The sequence below is a fragment of the Hypanus sabinus genome, chromosome 7, assembly GCF_030144855.1.
Source record: "Hypanus sabinus isolate sHypSab1 chromosome 7, sHypSab1.hap1, whole genome shotgun sequence".
Lineage (NCBI taxonomy): Eukaryota > Metazoa > Chordata > Chondrichthyes > Myliobatiformes > Dasyatidae > Hypanus > Hypanus sabinus.
The window spans coordinates 177,532,665-177,553,664 of NC_082712.1; the positions used below are offsets into that span (position 1 = coordinate 177,532,665).

Here is a 21,000-nt window from a genome sequence, read left to right on the forward strand (position 1 = left end):
GACCCCACTCTGGGAAGGGCGTGGGGAGTAAGTGTGTTGTGGGGACCCCACTCTGGGAAGGGTGTGGGGAGTAAGTGTGTTCAGGACACCCCACTCTGGGAAGGGCGTGGGGAGTAAGTGTGTTGTGGGGACCCCACTCTGGGAAGGGTGTGGGGAGTAAGTGTGTTGTGGGCTCCCCACTCTGGGAAGGGCGTGGGAGTAAGTGTGTTGTGGGCTCCCCACTCTGGGAAGGGTGTGGGGAGTAAGTGTGTTGTGGGCTCCCCACTCTGGGAAGGACGTGGGGAGTAAGTGTGTTGTGGGCTCCCCACTCTGGGAAGGGTGTGGGGAGTAAGTGTGTTGTGGGGACCCCACTCTGGGAAGGGTGTGGGGAGTAAGTGTGTTCTGGGCTCCCCACTCTGGGAAGGGTGTGGGGAGTAAGTGTGTTGTGGGGACCCCCACTCTGGGAAGGACGTGGGGAGTAAGTGTGTCGTGGGGACCCCACTCTGGGAAGGGCGTGGGGAGTAAGTGTGTTGTGGGGACCCCACTCTGGGAAGGGTGTGGGGAGTAAGTGTGTTCAGGACACCCCACTCTGGGAAGGGCGTGGGGAGTAAGTGTGTTGTGGGGACCCCACTCTGGGAAGGGTGTGGGGAGTAAGTGTGTTCTGGACACCCCACTCTGGGAAGGGCGTGGGGAGTAAGTGTGTTCTGGGCTCCCCACCTCTGGGAAGGACGTGGGGAGTAAGTGTGTTGTGGGCTCCCCACTCTGGGAAGGACGTGGGGAGTAAGTGTGTCGTGGGGACCCCACTCTGGGAAGGGCGTGGGGAGTAAGTGTGGCCTGGGCACCCCACTCTGGGAAGGGTGTGGGGAGTAAGTGTGTTGTGGGGACCCCACTCTGGGAAGGGTGTGGGGAGTAAGTGTGTTCTGGGCTCCCCACTCTGGGAAGGACGTGGGAGTAAGTGTGTTCTGGGCTCCCCACTCTGGGAAGGGGCGTGGGGAGTAAGTGTGTTGTGGGCTCCCCACTCTGGAAGGGTGTGGGGAGTAAGTGTGTTTGTGGGGACCCCACTCTGGGAAGGGTGTGGGGAGTAAGTGTGTTGTGGGGACCCCACTCTGGGAAGGGCGTGGGGAGTAAGTGTGTTGTGGGCTCCCCACTCTGGGAAGGGTGTGGGGAGTAAGTGTGTTGTGGGCTCCCCACTCTGGGAAGGGTGTGGGGAGTAAGTGTGTTGTGGGGACCCCACTCTGGGAAGGGTGTGGGGAGTAAGTGTGGCCTGGGCACCCCACTCTGGGAAGGACGTGGGGAGTAAGTGTGTTGTGGGCTCCCCACTCTGGGAAGGGTGTGGGGAGTAAGTGTGTCGTGGGGACCCCACTCTGGGAAGGGTGTGGGGAGTAAGTGTGTTCTGGACACCCCACTCTGGGAAGGGTGTGGGGAGTAAGTGTGTTCAGGACACCCCACTCTGGGAAGGGCGTGGGGAGTAAGTGTGTTGTGGGGACCCCACTCTGGGAAGGGTGTGGGGAGTAAGTGTGTTCAGGACACCCCACTCTGGGAAGGGCGTGGGGAGTAAGTGTGTTGTGGGGACCCCACTCTGGGAAGGACGTGGGGAGTAAGTGTGTTGTGGGGACCCCACTCTGGGAAGGGTGTGGGGAGTAAGTGTGGCCTGGGCACCCCACTCTGGGAAGGGTGTGGGGAGTAAGTGTGGCCTGGGCTCCCCACTCTGGGAAGGGTGTGGGGAGTATGTGTGTTCTGGGCACCCCACTCTGGGAAGGGTGTGGGGAGTAAGTGTGTTGTGGGGACCCCACTCTGGGAAGGGTGTGGGGAGTAAGTGTATTCTGGGGACCCCACTCTGGGAAGGGTGTGGGGAGTAAGTGTGTTGTGGGGACCCCACTCTGGGAAGGACGTGGGGAGTAAGTGTGTTCTGGGCTCCCCACTCTGGGAAGGGTGTGGGGAGTAAGTGTGTTGTGGGCTCCCCACTCTGGGAAGGACGTGGGGAGTAAGTGTGTCGTGGGGACCCCACTCTGGGAAGGGTGTGGGGAGTAAGTGTGGCCTGGGGACCCCACTCTGGGAAGGGTGTGGGGAGTAAGTGTGTTGTGGGGACCCCACTCTGGGAAGGGTGTGGGGAGTAAGTGTGGCCTGGGGACCCCACTCTGGGAAGGGTGTGGGGAGTAAGTGTGTTGTGGGGACCCCACTCTGGAAGGGTGTGGGGAGTAAGTGTGTTCTGGGCTCCTCACTCTGGGAAGGACGTGGGGAGTAAGTGTGTTCTGGGCACCCCACTCTGGGAAGGGTGTGGGGAGTAAGTGTGTTGTGGGGACCCCACTCTGGGAAGGGTGTGGGGGAGTAAGTGTGTTGTGGGGACCCCACTCTGGGAAGGGCGTGGGGAGTAAGTGTGTTGTGGGGACTCCACTCTGGGAAGGGTGTGGGGAGTAAGTGTGTTCTGGGCTCCCCACTCTGGGAAGGGTGTGGGGAGTAAGTGTGTTCTGGGCTCCCCACTCTGGGAAGGGTGTGGGGAGTAAGTGTGTTGTGGGGACCCCACTCTGGGAAGGGCGTGGGGAGTAAGTGTGTTGTGGGGACCCCACTCTGGGAAGGGTGGTGGGGAGTAAGTGTGTTCAGGACACCCCACTCTGGGAAGGGCGTGGGGAGTAAGTGTGTTGTGGGGACCCCACTCTGGGAAGGGTGTGGGGAGTAAGTGTGTTGTGGGCTCCCCACTCTGGGAAGGGCGTGGGGAGTAAGTGTGTTGTGGGCTCCCCACTCTGGGAAGGGTGTGGGGAGTAAGTGTGTTGTGGGCTCCCACTCTGGGAAGGACGTGGGGAGTAAGTGTGTTGTGGGGACCCCACTCTGGGAAGGGTGTGGGGAGTAAGTGTGTTGTGGGCTCCCCACTCTGGGAAGGGTGTGGGGAGTAAGTGTGTTGTGGGCTCCCCACTCTGGGAAGGGGTGTGGGGAGTAAGTGTGTTGTGGGGACCCCACTCTGGGAAGGGTGTGGGGAGTAAGTGTGTTCTGGGCTCCCCACTCTGGGAAGGGTGTGGGGAGTAAGTGTGTTGTGGGGACCCCACTCTGGGAAGGGCGTGGGGAGTAAGTGTGTTGTGGGGACCCCACTCTGGGAAGGGTGTGGGGAGTAAGTGTGTTCAGGACACCCCACTCTGGGAAGGGCGTGGGGAGTAAGTGTGTTGTGGGGACCCCACTCTGGGAAGGGTGTGGGGAGTAAGTGTGTTGTGGGCTCCCCACTCTGGGAAGGGCGTGGGGAGTAAGTGTGTTGTGGGCTCCCCACTCTGGGAAGGTGTGGGGAGTAAGTGTGTTGTGGGCTCCCACTCTGGGAAGGACGTGGGGAGTAAGTGTGTTGTGGGCTCCCCACTCTGGGAAGGGTGTGGGGAGTAAGTGTGTTGTGGGGACCCCACTCTGGGAAGGGTGTGGGGAGTAAGTGTGTTCTGGGCTCCCCACTCTGGGAAGGGGTGTGGGGAGTAAGTGTGTTGTGGGGACCCCACTCTGGGAAGGACGTGGGGGAGTAAGTGTGTCGTGGGGACCCCACTCTGGAAGGGCGTGGGGAGTAAGTGTGTTGTGGGGACCCCACTCTGGGAAGGGGTGTGGGGAGTAAGTGTGTTCAGGACACCCCACTCTGGGAAGGGCGTGGGGAGTAAGTGTGTTGTGGGGACCCCACTCTGGGAAGGGTGTGGGAGTAAGTGTGTTCTGGACACCCCACTCTGGGAAGGGCGTGGGGAGTAAGTGTGTTCTGGGCTCCCCACTCTGGGAAGGACGTGGGGAGTAAGTGTGTTGTGGGCTCCCCACTCTGGGAAGGACGTGGGGAGTAAGTGTGTCGTGGGGACCCCACTCTGGGAAGGGCGTGGGGAGTAAGTGTGGCCTGGGCACCCCACTCTGGGAAGGGTGTGGGGAGTAAGTGTGTTGTGGGGACCCCACTCTGGGAAGGGTGTGGGGAGTAAGTGTGTTCTGGGCTCCCCACTCTGGGAAGGACGTGGGGAGTAAGTGTGTTCTGGGCTCCCCACTCTGGGAAGGGCGTGGGGAGTAAGTGTGTTGTGGGCTCCCCACTCTGGGAAGGGTGTGGGGAGTAAGTGTGTTGTGGGGACCCCACTCTGGGAAGGGTGTGGGGAGTAAGTGTGTTGTGGGGACCCCACTCTGGGAAGGGCGTGGGGGAGTAAGTGTGTTGTGGGCTCCCCACTCTGGGAAGGGTGTGGGGAGTAAGTGTGTTGTGGGCTCCCCACTCTGGGAAGGGTGTGGGGAGTAAGTGTGTTGTGGGGACCCCACTCTGGGAAGGGTGTGGGGAGTAAGTGTGGCCTGGGCACCCCACTCTGGGAAGGACGTGGGGAGTAAGTGTGTTGTGGGCTCCCCACTCTGGGAAGGGTGTGGGGAGTAAGTGTGTCGTGGGGACCCCACTCTGGAAGGGTGTGGGGAGTAAGTGTGTCGTGGGGACCCCACTCTGGGAAGGGTGTGGGGAGTAAGTGTGTTCTGGGGACCCCACTCTGGGAAGGGTGTGGGGAGTAAGTGTGTTGTGGGGACCCCACTCTGGGAAGGGTGTGGGAGTAAGTGAGTTCTGGGCTCCCCACTCTGGAAGGGTGTGGGGAGTAAGTGTGGTCTGGGCTCCCCACTCTGGGAAGGACGTGGGGAGTAAGTGTGGCCTGGGCTCCCCACTCTGGGAAGGGTGTGGGGAGTAAGTGTGTTGTGGGCTCCCCACTCTGGGAAGGGTGTGGGGAGTAAGTGTGTTGTGGGGACCCCACTCTGGGAAGGACGTGGGGAGTAAGTGTGTTCTGGGCTCCCCACTCTGGGAAGGGTGTGGGGAGTAAGTGTGTTCTGGGCTCCCCACTCTGGGAAGGACGTGGGGAGTAAGTGTGTTGTGGGGACCCCACTCTGGGAAGGACGTGGGGAGTAAGTGTGTTGTGGGGACCCCACTCTGGGAAGGGTGTGGGGAGTAAGTGTGTTGTGGGGACCCCACTCTGGGAAGGGTGTGGGGAGTAAGTGTGTTCTGGGGACCCCACTCTGGGAAGGGCGTGGGGAGTAAGTGTGTTGTGGGCTCCCCACTCTGGGAAGGGTGTGGGGAGTAAGTGTGTTCTGGGCTCCCCACTCTGGGAAGGGGTGTGGGGAGTAAGTGTGTTGTGGGGACCCCACTCTGGGAAGGACGTGGGGAGTAAGTGTGTTGTGGGGACCCCACTCTGGGAAGGACGTGGGGAGTAAGTGTGTTGTGGGGACCCCACTCTGGAAGGACGTGGGGAGTAAGTGTGTTGTGGGGACCCCACTCTGGGAAGGACGTGGGGAGTAAGTGTTGTGGGGACCCCACTCTGGGAAGGGTGTGGGGAGTAAGTGTGTTGTGGGGACCCCACTCTGGGAAGGGCGTGGGGAGTAAGTGTGTTGTGGGGACCCCACTCTGGGAAGGGTGTGGGGAGTAAGTGTGGCCTGGGCTCCCCACTCTGGGAAGGGTGTGGGGAGTAAGTGTGTCGTGGGGACCCCACTCTGGGAAGGGTGTGGGGAGTAAGTGTGTTCTGGGCTCCCCAGTCTGGGAAGGACGTGGGGAGTAAGTGTGGCCTGGGCTCCCCACTCTGGGAAGGGTGTGGGGAGTAAGTGTGTTGTGGGGACCCCACTCTGGGAAGGGTGTGGGGAGTAAGTGTGTTGTGGGCACCCCACTCTGGGAAGGGTGTGGGGAGTAAGGTGTTCTGGGCTCCCCACTCTGGGAAGGGTGTGGGGGGAGGTAAGTGTGTTCTGGGCTCCCCACTCTGGGAAGGGTGTGGGGAGTAAGTGTGTTGTGGGCACCCCACTCTGGGAAGGGTGTGGGGAGTAAGTGTGTTGTGGGGCTCCCCACTCTGGGAAGGACGTGGGGAGTAAGTGTGGCCTGGGCACCCCACTCTGGGAAGGGTGTGGGGAGTAAGTGTGTTGTGGGCTCCCCACTCTGGGAAGGACGTGGGGAGTAAGTGTGGCCTGGGCTCCCCACTCTGGGAAGGACGTGGGGAGTAAGTGTGGCCTGGGCTCCCCACTCTGGGAAGGGTGTGGGAGTAAGTGTGTTCTGGGCTCCCCACTCTGGGAAGGACGTGGGGAGTAAGTGTGGCCTGGGCTCCCCACTCTGGGAAGGGAGTGTGGGGAGTAAGTGTGTTGTGGGGACCCCACTCTGGGAAGGGCGTGGGGAGTAAGTGTGTTGTGGGGACCCCACTCTGGGAAGGACGTGGGGAGTAAGTGTGTTGTGGGGACCCCACTCTGGGAAGGGCGTGGGGAGTAAGTGTGGCCTGGGCACCCCACTCTGGGAAGGGTGTGGGGAGTAAGTGTGTTGTGGGCTCCCCACTCTGGGAAGGACGTGGGGAGTAAGTGTGTTCTGGGGACCCCACTCTGGGAAGGACGTGGGGAGTAAGTGTGTTGTGGGGACCCCACTCTGGGAAGGGCGTGGGGAGTAAGTGTGGCCTGGGCACCCCACTCTGGGAAGGGTGGGGTAGGGGGGGTAAGTGTGTTGTGGGCTCCCCACTCTGGGAAGGACGTGGGGAGTAAGTGTGGCCTGGGCTCCCCACTCTGGGAAGGGTGTGGGGAGTAAGTGTGTTGTGGGGACCCCACTCTGGGAAGGGCGTGGGGAGTAAGTGTGTTGTGGGGACCCCACTCTGGGAAGGGTGTGGGGAGTAAGTGTGTTGTGGGGACCCCACTCTGGAAGGACGTGGGGAGTAAGTGTGGCCTGGGCTCCCCACTCTGGGAAGGACGTGGGGAGTAAGTGTGGCCTGGGCTCCCCACTCTGGGAAGGGTGTGGGGAGTAAGTGTGTTGTGGGGACCCCACTCTGGGAAGGGTGTGGGGAGTAAGTGTGGCCTGGGCTCCCCACTCTGGGAAGGGTGTGGGGAGTAAGTGTGTTGTGGGCTCCCCACTCTGGGAAGGGTGTGGGGAGTAAGTGTGGCCTGGGCTCCCCACTCTGGGAAGGACGTGGGGAGTAAGTGTGTTGTGGGGACTCCACTCTGGGAAGGACGTGGGGAGTAAGTGTGTTGTGGGGACCCCACTCTGGGAAGGGTGTGGGGAGTAAGTGTGTTCTGGGCTCCCCACTCTGGGAAGGGTGTGGGGAGTAAGTGTGTTGTGGGGACCCCACTCTGGGAAGGGCGTGGGGAGTAAGTGTGTTGTGGGGACCCCACTCTGGGAAGGGCGTGGGGAGTAAGTGTGTTGTGGGGACCCCACTCTGGGAAGGGCGTGGGGAGTAAGTGTGGCCTGGGCACCCCACTCTGGGAAGGGTGTGGGGAGTAAGTGTGTGTGGGCTCCCCACTCTGGGAAGGGTGTGGGGAGTAAGTGTGTGTGGGCTCCCCACTCTGGGAAGGGTGTGGGGAGTAAATGTGTTGTGGGCTCCCCACTCTGGGAAGGGCGTGGGGAGTAAGTGTGTTGTGGGGACCCCCACTCTGGGAAGGGTGTGGGGAGTAAGTGTGTTGTGGGGACCCCACTCTGGGAAGGGTGTGGGGAGTAAGTGTGTTGTGGGGACCCCACTCTGGGAAGGGTGTGGGGAGTAAGTGTGTTGTGGGGACCCCACTCTGGGAAGGACGTGGGGAGTAAGTGTGTTGTGGGGACCCCACTCTGGGAAGGGTGTGGGGAGTAAGTGTGTCGTGGGGACCCCACTCTGGGAAGGGTGTGGGGAGTAAGTGTGGCCTGGGCACCCCACTCTGGGAAGGGTGTGGGGAGTAAGTGTGTTGTGGGGACCCCACTCTGGGAAGGGTGTGGGGAGTAAGTGTGTTGTGGGGACCCCACTCTGGGAAGGGTGTGGGGAGTAAGTGTGTTCTGGGCTCCCCACTCTGGGAAGGGTGTGGGGAGTAAGTGTGGCCTGGGCACCCCACTCTGGGAAGGGTGTGGGGAGTAAGTGTGGCCTGGGCTCCCCACTCTGGGAAGGGTGTGGGGAGTAAGTGTGTTCTGGGCTCCCCACTCTGGGAAGGACGTGGGGAGTAAGTGTGTTCTGGGCTCCCCACTCTGGGAAGGGTGTGGGGAGTAAGTGTGGCCTGGGCTCCCCACTCTGGAAGGGTGTGGGGAGTAAGTGTGGCCTGGGCTCCCCACTCTGGGAAGGGTGTGGGGAGTAAGTGTGTTCTGGGCTCCCCACTCTGGGAAGGGTGTGGGGAGTAAGTGTGGCCTGGGCTCCCCACTCTGGGAAGGGTGTGGGGAGTAAGTGTGGCCTGGGCACCCCACTCTGGGAAGGACGTGGGGAGTAAGTGTGTTCTGGGCACCCCACTCTGGGAAGGACGTGGGGAGTAAGTGTGTTCTGGGCACCCCACTCTGGGAAGGGGTGTGGGGAGTAAGTGTGTTGTGGGGACCCCCTGTGGGAAGGGTGTGGGGAGTAAGTGTGTTGTGGGGACCCCACTCTGGGAAGGGTGTGGGGAGTAAGTGTGTTGTGGGGACCCCACTCTGGGAAGGGTGTGGGGAGTAAGTGTGGCCTGGGCACCCCACTCTGGGAAGGGGTGTGGGGAGTAAGTGTGGCCTGGGCACCCCACTCTGGGAAGGGTGTGGGGAGTAAGTGTGTTCTGGGCTCCCCACTCTGGGAAGGGTGTGGGGAGTAAGTGTGTTGTGGGGACCCCACTCTGGGAAGGGTGTGGGGAGTAAGTGTGTTCCGGGCTCCCCACTCTGGGAAGGACGTGGGGAGTAAGTGTATTGTGGGGACCCCACTCTGGGAAGGACGTGGGGAGTAAGTGTATTCTGGGCTCCCCACTCTGGGAAGGACGTGGGGAGTAAGTGTGTTGTGGGGACCCCACTCTGGGAAGGGTGTGGGGAGTAAGTGTGTTGTGGGGACCCCACTCTGGGAAGGGTGTGGGGAGTAAGTGTGTTGTGGGGACCCCACTCTGGGAAGGGTGTGGGGAGTAAGTGTGGCCTGGGCTCCCCACTCTGGGAAGGGTGTGGGGAGTAAGTGTGGCCTGGGGACCCCACTCTGGGAAGGGTGTGGGGAGTAAGTGTGTTCTGGGCACCCCACTCTGGGAAGGGTGTGGGGAGTAAGTGTGTTGTGGGGACCCCACTCTGGGAAAGGTGTGGGGAGTAAGTGTGTTGTGGGGCTCCCCACTCTGGGAAGGACGTGGGGAGTAAGTGTGTTGTGGGGCTCCCCACTCTGGGAAGGGTGTGGGGAGTAAGTGAGTTCTGGGCTCCCCACTCTGGGAAGGGTGTGGGGAGTAAGTGTGTTGTGGGGACCCCACTCTGGGAAGGGTGTGGGGAGTAAGTGTGGCCTGGGCACCCCACTCTGGGAAGGGGTGTGGGGAGTAAGTGTGTTCTGGGCTCCCCACTCTGGGAAGGGTGTGGGGAGTAAGTGTGTTCTGGGCTCCCCACTCTGGGAAGGGTGTGGGGAGTAAGTGTGTCGTGGGGACCCCACTCTGGGAAGGGTGTGGGGAGTAAGTGTGGCCTGGGCTCCCCAGTCTGGGAAGGACGTGGGGAGTAAGTGTGTTGTGGGGACCCCACTCTGGGAAGGGTGTGGGGAGTAAGTGTGTTGTGGGGACCCCACTCTGGGAAGGGTGTGGGGAGTAAGTGTGTTGTGGGGACCCCACTCTGGGAAGGGTGTGGGGAGTAACTGTGTTGTGGGGACCCCACTCTGGGAAGGACGTGGGGAGTAAGTGTGTCGTGGGGACCCCACTCTGGGAAGGGTGTGGGGAGTAAGTGTGTTCTGGGCTCCCCACTCTGGGAAGGACGTGGGGAGTAAGTGTGTTGTGGGCTCCCCACTCTGGGAAGGGTGTGGGGAGTAAGTGTGTTGTGGGGACCCCACTCTGGGAAGGACGTGGGGAGTAAGTGTGTCGTGGGGACCCCACTCTGGGAAGGGTGTGGGGAGTAAGTGTGTTCTGGGCTCCCCACTCTGGGAAGGGTGTGGGGAGTAAGTGTGTTCTGGGCTCCCCACTCTGGGAAGGACGTGGGGAGTAAGTGTGTTGTGGGGACCCTACTCTGGGAAGGACGTGGGGAGTAAGTGTGTTGTGGGGACCCCACTCTGGGAAGGGCGTGGGGAGTAAGTGTGGCCTGGGCACCCCACTCTGGGAAGGGTGTGGGGAGTAAGTGTGTTGTGGGGACCCCACTCTGGGAAGGACGTGGGGAGTAAGTGTGTTGTGGGCTCCCCACTCTGGGAAGGGTGTGGGGAGTAAGTGTGTTGTGGGCACCCCACTCTGGGAAGGGTGTGGGGAGTAAGTGTGTTGTGGGGACCCCACTCTGGGAAGGGTGTGGGGAGTAAGTGTGTTGTGGGGACCCCACTCTGGGAAGGGTGTGGGGAGTAAGTGTGTTGTGGGGCTCCCCACTCTGGGAAGGGTGTGGGGAGTAAGTGTGGCCTGGGCACCCCACTCTGGGAAGGGTGTGGGGAGTAAGTGTGGCCTGGGCTCCCCACTCTGGGAAGGGTGTGGGGAGTAAGTGTGTTCTGGGCTCCCCACTCTGGGAAGGGTGTGGGGAGTAAGTGTGTTCTGGGCTCCCCACTCTGGGAAGGACGTGGGGAGTAAGTGTGTTGTGGGGACCCCACTCTGGGAAGGGTGTGGGGAGTAAGTGTGTTGTGGGGACCCCACTCTGGGAAGGACGTGGGGAGTAAGTGTGGCCTGGGCTCCCCACTCTGGGAAGGGTGTGGGGAGTAAGTGTGTTGTGGGCTCCCCACTCTGGGAAGGGTGTGGGGAGTAAGTGTGTTCTGGGCTCCCCACTCTGGGAAGGACGTGGGGAGTAAGTGTGTTCTGGGCTCCCCACTCTGGGAAGGGTCTGGGGAGTAAGTGTGTTGTGGGCTCCCCACTCTGGGAAGGGTGTGGGGAGTAAGTGTGTTCTGGGGACCCCACTCTGGGAAGGGTGTGGGGAGTAAGTGTGTCGTGGGGACCCCACTCTGGGAAGGACGTGGGGAGTAAGTGTGTCGTGGGGACCCCACTCTGGGAAGGACGTGGGGAGTAAGTGTGTTCTGGGCTCCCCACTCTGGGAAGGGTGTGGGGAGTAAGTGTGTTGTGGGCTCCCCACTCTGGGAAGGGTGTGGGGAGTAAGTGTGTTGTGGAGACCCCACTCTGGGAAGGACGTGGGGAGTAAGTGTGTTCTGGGCTCCCCACTCTGGGAAGGGTGTGGGGAGTAAGTGTGTTGTGGGGACCCCACTCTGGGAAGGGTGTGGGGAGTAAGTGTGGCCTGGGCTCCCCACTCTGGGAAGGGTGTGGGGAGTAAGTGTGGCCTGGGCTCCCCACTCTGGGAAGGGTGTGGGGAGTAAGTGTGTTGTGGGCACCCCACTCTGGGAAGGGTCTGGGGAGTAAGTGTGGCCTGGGCTCCCCACTCTGGGAAGGGTGTGGGGAGTAAGTGTGGCCTGGGCTCCCCACTCTGGGAAGGGTGTGGGGAGTAAGTGTGTTGTGGGGACCCCACTCTGGGAAGGGTGTGGGGAGTAAGTGTGTTGTGGGGACCCCACTCTGGGAAGGACGTGGGGAGTAAGTGTGTTGTGGGCTCCCCACTCTGGGAAGGGTGTGGGGAGTAAGTGTGTTGTGGGCACCCCACTCTGGGAAGGGTCTGGGGAGTAAGTGTGGCCTGGGCTCCCCACTCTGGGAAGGGTGTGGGGAGTAAGTGTGGCCTGGGCTCCCCACTCTGGGAAGGGTGTGGGGAGTAAGTGTGTTGTGGGGACTCCACTCTGGGAAGGACGTGGGGAGTAAGTGTGTTGTGGGGACCCCACTCTGGGAAGGGTGTGGGGAGTAAGTGTGGCCTGGGCTCCCCACTCTGGGAAGGGTGTGGGGAGTAAGTGTGTTCTGGGCTCCCCACTCTGGGAAGGACGTGGGGAGTAAGTGTGTTGTGGGGACCCCACTCTGGGAAGGGTGTGGGGAGTAAGTGTGGCCTGGGCTCCCCACTCTGGGAAGGGTGTGGGGAGTAAGTGTGTTGTGGGCACCCCACTCTGGGAAGGGTCTGGGGAGTAAGTGTGGCCTGGGCTCCCCACTCTGGGAAGGGTGTGGGGAGTAAGTGTGGCCTGGGCTCCCCACTCTGGGAAGGGTGTGGGGAGTAAGTGTGTTGTGGGGACCCCACTCTGGGAAGGACGTGGGGAGTAAGTGTGTTGTGGGCTCCCCACTCTGGGAAGGGTGTGGGGAGTAAGTGTGTTGTGGGGCTCCCCACTCTGGGAAGGGTGTGGGGAGTAAGTGTGGCCTGGGCACCCCACTCTGGGAAGGGTGTGGGGAGTAAGTGTGGCCTGGGCTCCCCACTCTGGGAAGGGTGTGGGGAGTAAGTGTGTTCTGGGCTCCCCACTCTGGGAAGGGTGTGGGGAGTAAGTGTGTTGTGGGGACCCCACTCTGGGAAGGGTGTGGGGAGTAAGTGTGTTGTGGGGACCCCACTCTGGGAAGGACGTGGGGAGTAAGTGTGGCCTGGGCTCCCCACTCTGGGAAGGGTGTGGGGAGTAAGTGTGTTGTGGGCTCCCCACTCTGGGAAGGACGTGGGGAGTAAGTGTGTTCTGGGCTCCCCACTCTGGGAAGGGTCTGGGGAGTAAGTGTGTTGTGGGCTCCCCACTCTGGGAAGGGTGTGGGGAGTAAGTGTGTTCTGGGCTCCCCACTCTGGGAAGGGTGTGGGGAGTAAGTGTGTTGTGGGGACCCCACTCTGGGAAGGGTGTGGGGAGTAAGTGTGTTGTGGGGACCCCACTCTGGGAAGGGTGTGGGGAGTAAGTGTGTTCTGGGCTCCCCACTCTGGGAAGGGTGTGGGGAGTAAGTGTGGCCTGGGCACCCCACTCTGGGAAGGGTGTGGGGAGTAAGTGTGGCCTGGGCTCCCCACTCTGGGAAGGGTGTGGGGAGTAAGTGTGTTCTGGGCTCCCCACTCTGGGAAGGACGTGGGGAGTAAGTGTGGCCTGGGGACCCCACTCTGGGAAGGGTGTGGGGAGTAAGTGTGTTGTGGGGACCCCACTCTGGGAAGGGTGTGGGGAGTAAGTGTGTTGTGGGGACCCCACTCTGGGAAGGGTGTGGGGAGTAAGTGTGTTGTGGGGACCCCACTCTGGGAAGGACGTGGGGAGTAAGTGTGGCCTGGGCTCCCCACTCTGGGAAGGGTGTGGGGAGTAAGTGTGTTGTGGGCTCCCCACTCTGGGAAGGACGTGGGGAGTAAGTGTGTTCTGGGCTCCCCACTCTGGGAAGGGTCTGGGGAGTAAGTGTGTTGTGGGCTCCCCACTCTGGGAAGGGTGTGGGGAGTAAGTGTGTTGTGGGGACTCCACTCTGGGAAGGGTGTGGGGAGTAAGTGTGTTGTGGAGACCCCACTCTGGGAAGGACGTGGGGAGTAAGTGTGTTCTGGGCTCCCCACTCTGGGAAGGGTGTGGGGAGTAAGTGTGTTGTGGGGACCCCACTCTGGGAAGGGTGTGGGGAGTAAGTGTGTTGTGGAGACCCCACTCTGGGAAGGACGTGGGGAGTAAGTGTGTTGTGGGGACCCCACTCTGGGAAGGGTGTGGGGAGTAAGTGTGTTGTGGGGACCCCACTCTGGGAAGGACGTGGGGAGTAAGTGTGTTCTGGGCTCCCCACTCTGGGAAGGGTGTGGGGAGTAAGTGTGTTCTGGGCTCCCCACTCTGGGAAGGGTGTGGGGAGTAAGTGTGTTGTGGGGACCCCACTCTGGGAAGGGTGTGGGGAGTAAGTGTGGCCTGGGCACCCCACTCTGGGAAGGGTGTGGGGAGTAAGTGTGTTGTGGGGACCCCACTCTGGGAAGGGTGTGGGGAGTAAGTGTGTTGTGGGGACCCCACTCTGGGAAGGGTGTGGGGAGTAAGTGTGTTCTGGGCTCCCCACTCTGGGAAGGGTGTGGGGAGTAAGTGTGTTCTGGGCTCCCCACTCTGGGAAGGGTGTGGGGAGTAAGTGTGTTCTGGGCTCCCCACTCTGGGAAGGGTCTGGGGAGTAAGTGTGTTGTGGGGACCCCACTCTGGGAAGGACGTGGGGAGTAAGTGTGTTGTGGGGACCCCACTCTGGGAAGGGTGTGGGGAGTAAGTGTGTTGTGGGCTCCCCACTCTGGGAAGGGTGTGGGGAGTAAGTGTGTTCTGGGCACCCCACTCTGGGAAGGGTGTGGGGAGTAAGTGTGTTGTGGGCTCCCCACTCTGGGAAGGGTGTGGGGAGTAAGTGTGTTCTGGGCTCCCCACTCTGGGAAGGGTGTGGGGAGTAAGTGTGTTCTGGGCTCCCCACTCTGGGAAGGGTGTGGGGAGTAAGTGTGTTGTGGGGACCCCACTCTGGGAAGGGTGTGGGGAGTAAGTGTGTCCTGGGCACCCCACTCTGGGAAGGGTGTGGGGAGTAAGTGTGTTGTGGGGACCCCACTCTGGGAAGGGTGTGGGGAGTAAGTGTGTTCCGGGCTCCCCACTCTGGGAAGGACGTGGGGAGTAAGTGTGTTGTGGGCTCCCCACTCTGGGAAGGACGTGGGGAGTAAGTGTGTTGTGGGCTCCCCACTCTGGGAAGGGTGTGGGGAGTAAGTGTGTCGTGGGGACCCCACTCTGGGAAGGGTGTGGGGAGTAAATGTGTTGTGGGCTCCCCACTCTGGGAAGGGTGTGGGGAGTAAGTGTGTTGTGGGCTCCCCACCCCTGGGAAGGGTGTGGGGAGTAAGTGTGTTCTGGGCTCCCCACTCTGGGAAGGGTGTGGGGAGTAAGTGTGTCGTGGGGACCCCACTCTGGGAAGGGCGTGGGGAGTAAGTGTGTTCTGGGCTCCTCACTCTGGGAAGGGTGTGGGGAGTAAGTGTGTTCTGGGCTCCTCACTCTGGGAAGGGGTTGTGGGGAGTAAGTGTGTCGTGGGGACCCCACTCTGGGAAGGGTGTGGGGAGTAAGTGTGTTCTGGGGACCCCACTCTGGGAAGGGTGTGGGGAGTAAGTGTGTCGTGGGGACCCCACTCTGGGAAGGGCGTGGGGAGTAAGTGTGTTCTGGGCTCCCCACTCTGGGAAGGGTGTGGGGAGTAAGTGTGTTCTGGGCTCCCCACTCTGGGAAGGACGTGGGGAGTAAGTGTGTTGTGGGCTCCCCACTCTGGGAAGGGTGTGGGGAGTAAGTGTGTCGTGGGGACCCCACTCTGGGAAGGGTGTGGGGAGTAAGTGTGTTCTGGGGACCCCACTCTGGGAAGGGTGTGGGGAGTAAGTGTGTTCTGGGGACCCCACTCTGGGAAGGACGTGGGGAGTAAGTGTGTTGTGGGGACCCCCACTCTGGGAAGGGTGTGGGGAGTAAGTGTGTTGTGGGCTCCCCACTCTGGGAAGGGTGTGGGGAGTAAGTGTGTTGTGGGGACCCCACTCTGGGAAGGGTGTGGGGAGTAAGTGTGTTCTGGGGACCCCACTCTGGGAAGGGTGTGGGGAGTAAGTGTGGCCTGGGCTCCCCACTCTGGGAAGGGTGTGGGGAGTAAGTGTGTTGTGGGCACCCCACTCTGGGAAGGGTGTGGGGAGTAAGTGTGTTGTGGGGACCCCCCTGTGGGAAGGGTGTGGGGAGTAAGTGTGTTGTGGGGACCCCCACTCTGGGAAGGGTGTGGGGAGTAAGTGTGTTGTGGGCTCCCCACTCTGGGAAGGACGTGGGGAGTAAGTGTGGCCTGGGCACCCCCACTCTGGGAAGGGTGTGGGGAGTAAGTGTGTTCTGGGCACCCCCACTCTGGGAAGGGTGTGGGGGAGTAAGTGTGTTGTGGGGACCCCACTCTGGGAAGGGTGTGGGGAGTAAGTGTGTTGTGGGGACCCCACTCTGGGAAGGGTGTGGGGAGTAAGTGTGTTGTGGGGGACCCCACTCTGGGAAGGGTGTGGGGAGTAAGTGTGTTGTGGGGACCCCACTCTGGGAAGGGTGTGGGGAGTAAGTGTGGCCTGGGGACCCCCACTCTGGGAAGGACGTGGGGAGTAAGTGTGTTCTGGGCTCCCCACTCTGGGAAGGGTGTGGGGAGTAAGTGTGTTGTGGGGGACCCCACTCTGGGAAGGGTGTGGGGAGTAAGTGTGTTCCGGGCTCCCCACTCTGGGAAGGGTGTGGGGAGTAAGTGTGTTGTGGGCTCCCCACTCTGGGAAGGACGTGGGGAGTAAGTGTGTTGTGGGGACCCCACTCTGGGAAGGGTGTGGGGAGTAAGTGTGTTCTGGGCTCCCCACTCTGGGAAGGGTGTGGGGAGTAAGTGTGTTCTGGGCTCCTCACTCTGGGAAGGACGTGGGGAGTAAGTGTGTTCTGGGCACCCCCACTCTGGGAAGGGTGTGGGGAGTAAGTGTGTTCTGGGCACCCCACTCTGGGAAGGGTGTGGGGAGTAAGTGTGTTGTGGGGACCCCACTCTGGGAAGGGTGTGGGGAGTAAGTGTGTTGTGGGGACCCCACTCTGGGAAGGGCGTGGGGAGTAAGTGTGTGTGGGCTCCCCACTCTGGGAAGGGTGTGGGGAGTAAGTGTGTGTGGGCTCCCCACTCTGGGAAGGGTGTGGGGAGTAAGTGTGTTCTGGGCACCCCACTTTGGGAAGGACGTGGGGAGTAAGTGTGTTCTGGGCTCCCCACTCTGGAAGGGTGTGGGGAGTAAATGTGTTCTGGGCTCCCCACTCTGGGAAGGGTGTGGGGAGTAAGTGTGTTGTGGGGACCCCACTCTGGGAAGGGTGTGGGGAGTAAGTGTGTTGTGGGGACCCCACTCTGGGAAGGGTGTGGGGAGTAAGTGTGTCGTGGGGACCCCACTCTGGGAAGGGTGTGGGGAGTAAGTGTGTTGTGGGGACCCCACTCTGGGAAGGACGTGGGGAGTAAGTGTGTTGTGGGGACCCCACTCTGGGAAGGGTGTGGGGAGTAAGTGTGTTCTGGGGACCCCACTCTGGGAAGGGTGTGGGGAGTAAGTGTGTTGTGGGGACCCCACTCTGGGAAGGGTGTGGGGAGTAAGTGTGGCCTGGGCTCCCCACTCTGGGAAGGGTGTGGGGAGTAAGTGTGTTCTGGGCTCCCCACTCTGGGAAGGGTGTGGGGAGTAAGTGTGTTCTGGGCTCCCCACTCTGGGAAGGGTGTGGGGAGTAAGTGTGTTGTGGGCTCCCCACTCTGGGAAGGGTGTGGGGAGTAAGTGTGTTGTGGGGCTCCCCACTCTGGGAAGGGTGTGGGGAGTAAGTGTGTTGTGGGGACCCCACTCTGGGAAGGGTGTGGGGAGTAAGTGTGTTCTGGGCTCCCCACTCTGGGAAGGGGTGTGGGGAGTAAGTGTGTTGTGGGGACCCCACTCTGGGAAGGGTGTGGGGAGTAAGTGTGGCCTGGGGACCCCACTCTGGGAAGGGCGTGGGGAGTAAGTGTGTTCTGGGCTCCCCACTCTGGGAAGGGTGTGGGAGTAAGTGTGTTCTGGGCTCCCCACTCTGGGAAGGGTGTGGGGAGTAAGTGTGTTGTGGGGACCCCACTCTGGGAAGGGTGTGGGGAGTAAGTGTGTTGTGGGGCTCCCCACTCTGGGAAGGGTGTGGGGAGTAAGTGTGTTGTGGGCTCCCCACTCTGGGAAGGGTGTGGGGAGTAAGTGTGTTTGGGGACCCCACTCTGGGAAGGGTGTGGGGAGTAAGTGTGGCCTGGGCTCCCCACTCTGGGAAGGGTGTGGGGAGTAAGTGTGTTTTGGGGACCCCACCCTGGGAAGGGTGTGGGGAGTAAGTGTGGCCTGGGCTCCCCACTCTGGGAAGGGTGTGGGGAGTAAGTGTGTTTTGGGGACCCCACTCTGGGAAGGGTGTGGGGAGTAAGTGTGTTTGGGGACCCCACTCTGGGAAGGGTGTGGGGAGTAAGTGTGTTTGGGGACCCCACTCTGGGAAGGGTGTGGGGAGTAAGTGTGTTGTGGGCTCCCCACTCTGGGAAGGGTGTGGGGAGTAAGTGTGTTCTGGGGACCCCACTCTGGGAAGGGTGTGGGGAGTAAGTGTGTTCTGGGCTCCCCACTCTGGGAAGGACGTGGGGAGTAAGTGTGGCCTGGGCACCCCACTCTGGGAAGGACGTGGGGAGTAAGTGTGGCCTGGGCACCCCACTCTGGGAAGGACGTGGGGAGTAAGTGTGTTGTGGGGACCCCACTCTGGGAAGGGTGTGGGGAGTAAGTGTATTCTGGGGACCCCACTCTGGGAAGGGTCTGGGGAGTAAGTGTGGCCTGGGCTCCCCACTCTGGGAAGGGTGTGGGGAGTAAGTGTGTTGTGGGGACTCCACTCTGGGAAGGGTGTGGGGAGTAAGTGTGTTGTGGGGACCCCACTCTGGGAAGGGTGTGGGGAGTAAGTGTGTTCTGGGCTCCCCACTCTGGGAAGGGTGTGGGGAGTAAGTGTGGCCTGGGCTCCCCACTCTGGGAAGGGTGTGGGGAGTAAGTGTGGCCTGGGCTCCCCACTCTGGGAAGGGTGTGGGGAGTAAGTGTGGCCTGGGCACCCCACTCTGGGAAGGGTGTGGGGAGTAAGTGTGTTCTGGGCTCCTCACTCTGGGAAGGGTGTGGGGAGTAAGTGTGTTCTGGGCTCCCCACTCTGGGAAGGGTGTGGGGAGTAAGTGTGTTGTGGGGACTCCACTCTGGGAAGGGTGTGGGGAGTAAGTGTGTTGTGGGGACCCCACTCTGGGAAGGGTGTGGGGAGTAAGTGTGTTCTGGGCTCCTCACTCTGGGAAGGGCGTGGGGAGTAAGTGTGTTCTGGGCTCCCCACTCTGGGAAGGGTGTGGGGAGTAAGTGTGGCCTGGGCTCACCACTCTGGGAAGGGTGTGGGGAGTAAGTGTGTTCTGGGCTCCCCACTCTGGGAAGGGTGTGGGGAGTAAGTGTGTTGTGGGGCTCCCCACTCTGGGAAGGACGTGGGGAGTAAGTGTGGCCTGGGCTCCCCACTCTGGGAAGGGTGTGGGGAGTAAGTGTGTTCTGGGCTCCCCACTCTGGGAAGGGTGTGGGGAGTAAGTGTGTTCTGGGGACCCCACTCTGGGAAGGGTGTGGGGAGTAAGTGTGTTCTGGGCTCCCCACTCTGGGAAGGGTGTGGGGAGTAAGTGTGGCCTGGGCTCCCCACTCTGGGAAGGGTGTGGGGAGTAAGTGTGGCCTGGGGACCCCACTCTGGGAAGGGCGTGGGGAGTAAGTGTGTTCTGGGCTCCCCACTCTGGGAAGGGTGTGGGGAGTAAGTGTGTTCTGGGCTCCCCACTCTGGGAAGGGTGTGGGGAGTAAGTGTGTTCTGGGGACCCCACTCTGGGAAGGGTGTGGGGAGTAAGTGTGTTCTGGGCTCCCCACTCTGGGAAGGGTGTGGGGAGTAAGTGTGGCCTGGGCTCCCCACTCTGGGAAGGGTGTGGGGAGTAAGTGTGGCCTGGGGACCCCACTCTGGGAAGGGCGTGGGGAGTAAGTGTGTTGTGGGCTCCCCACTCTGTGAAGGGTGTGGGGAGTAAGTGTGTTGTGGGCTCCCCACTCTGGGATGGGTGTGGGGAGTAAGTGTGTTGTGGGCACCCCACTCTGGGAAGGACGTGGGGAGTAAGTGTGTTGTGGGGACCCCACTCTGGGAAGGGTGTGGGGAGTAAGTGTGTTGTGGGGACCCCACTCTGGGAAGGGTGTGGGGAGTAAGTGTGTTGTGGGCACCCCACTCTGGGAAGGGTGTGGGGAGTAAGTGTGTTGTGGGGACCCCACTCTGGGAAGGACGTGGGGAGTAAGTGTGTTGTGGGGACCCCACTCTAGGAAGGGCGTGGGGAGTAAGTGTGTTGTGGGGACCCCACTCTGGGAAGGGTGTGGGGAGTAAGTGTGTTGTGGGGACTCCACTCTGGGAAGGGTGTGGGGAGTAAGTGTGGCCTGGGCTCCCCACTCTGGGAAGGGCGTGGGGAGTAAGTGTGTTCTGGGCTCCCCACTCTGTGAAGGGTGTGGGGAGTAAGTGTGGCCTGGGCACCCCACTCTGGGAAGGGCGTGGGGAGTAAGTGTGTTGTGGGGACCCCACTCTGGGAAGGACGTGGGGAGTAAGTGTGTTCTGGGGACCCCACTCTGGGAAGGGCGTGGGGAGTAAGTGTGTTCTGGGGACCCCACTCTGGGAAGGGTGTGGGGAGTAAGTGTGGCCTGGGCTCCCCACTCTGGGAAGGGCGTGGGGAGTAAATGCTTACCATCTGTACTCTGGTGTTAGTTGCTTACCTGGACAACTACGACTTGGACGGAGACGTGATCGGGGAGCCGAATGGGCGCTCTGAAGTACTGAGAAACAGCGACCAGCAGGTGAAGGATCGCCACCAGACTCTTCATGTGAACACCTGACCACAGGGAAAAGGAAGATGTCAGCCATGAAAGAGCACAGGACTGCACTCCATCAACGAACATCCCTCACGCTTGTCCTAGGCAGGTATCAGTGGGTAGCAGAGGAACAAAGAGCCTTCAAAGCCAGGAATCCACCATCTACGTCACTCAGGAGAAGCCAAGGCGGGCTCAGTGGGCCAAGGAATGGCAAATGGCGTTTAATTCAGGTAAGCACGAGGTTAAGGTATTACTCCTAGGGAGGTCAAGGTTGGGCAAAGCTTTCACTGTGAACAGTGGAGCCCAGGAGAGTGTCATAGAACAGAATGACCTTGGAGTGCAAGGATGTGGGTTTACTGAAAGTGGCATCGAGGTTAGACAGGGTGGTGGAGGAGGAGTCAATCAGGGAGTTGAGTATAGACACTAGAATGCTTCTAAGTTCAAGGTAAATTCATTATCAAAATACATACGTCACCATATGCAACCCTGAGATTCATTTTCTTGCACACATGCACAGGAAATTAAAGAAATACGACAGAATTTATGAAAAACTATAAATATCAAAGACTGACAAACAAACGTCCATTATACATAAAATACTGGAGGAACACAGCAGGTCAGGCAGCAGCTCTGGAAATGAACAAAGAGCCGTGGTTTGGGGCTGAGGCTCTTCATCAGGACTGAAAAGGAAGGGGGAAGAAGGTGGAAGGAGGACAGCTGGAAGGTGACAGGTGAAGCTAGGTGGGTGGAGGAGGGAAAGGGCTGGAGAAGGAGGAATGTGATAGGAGAGGAGATTGGATCATGAAAGAGAGAAGGTGTTAGGCAGGTGAGGCAGGGTGGGGAAATGAAGAATAGGGGAGTGAGAGGAGAAAGACACGGAGAACAAAAATTGCCAGAAGGAGAAAATCGATGATTGTGCCATCAATCATTGCCATGATTGGAAGCTACTAAGATGGAATATGAGGACTTGCTCCTTAACCCTGAGAGTGGCCTCACTGTGGCAAAAGATAAGGTCATGGACCAACATGGCAGAATGGAAATGGGAATTGGAATTAAAATTGTTGGTCACCAGGAAATTCTGC

General features: G+C 60.7%; 1 protein-coding gene across 1 annotated transcript in view; it reads right to left on the reverse strand.

Moving 5' to 3' along the window:
* The window catches only part of LOC132397427 (alpha-parvin), a 107,227-nt gene that overhangs the window by 33,373 nt on the left and 52,854 nt on the right, over nt 1–21,000 (reverse strand). Inside the window, exon 6 of the mRNA XM_059976211.1 lies at nt 19,823–19,938. Coding sequence (XP_059832194.1) covers nt 19,823–19,938 — 116 coding nt within the window. The remainder of the gene's footprint in view (nt 1–19,822; nt 19,939–21,000) is intronic.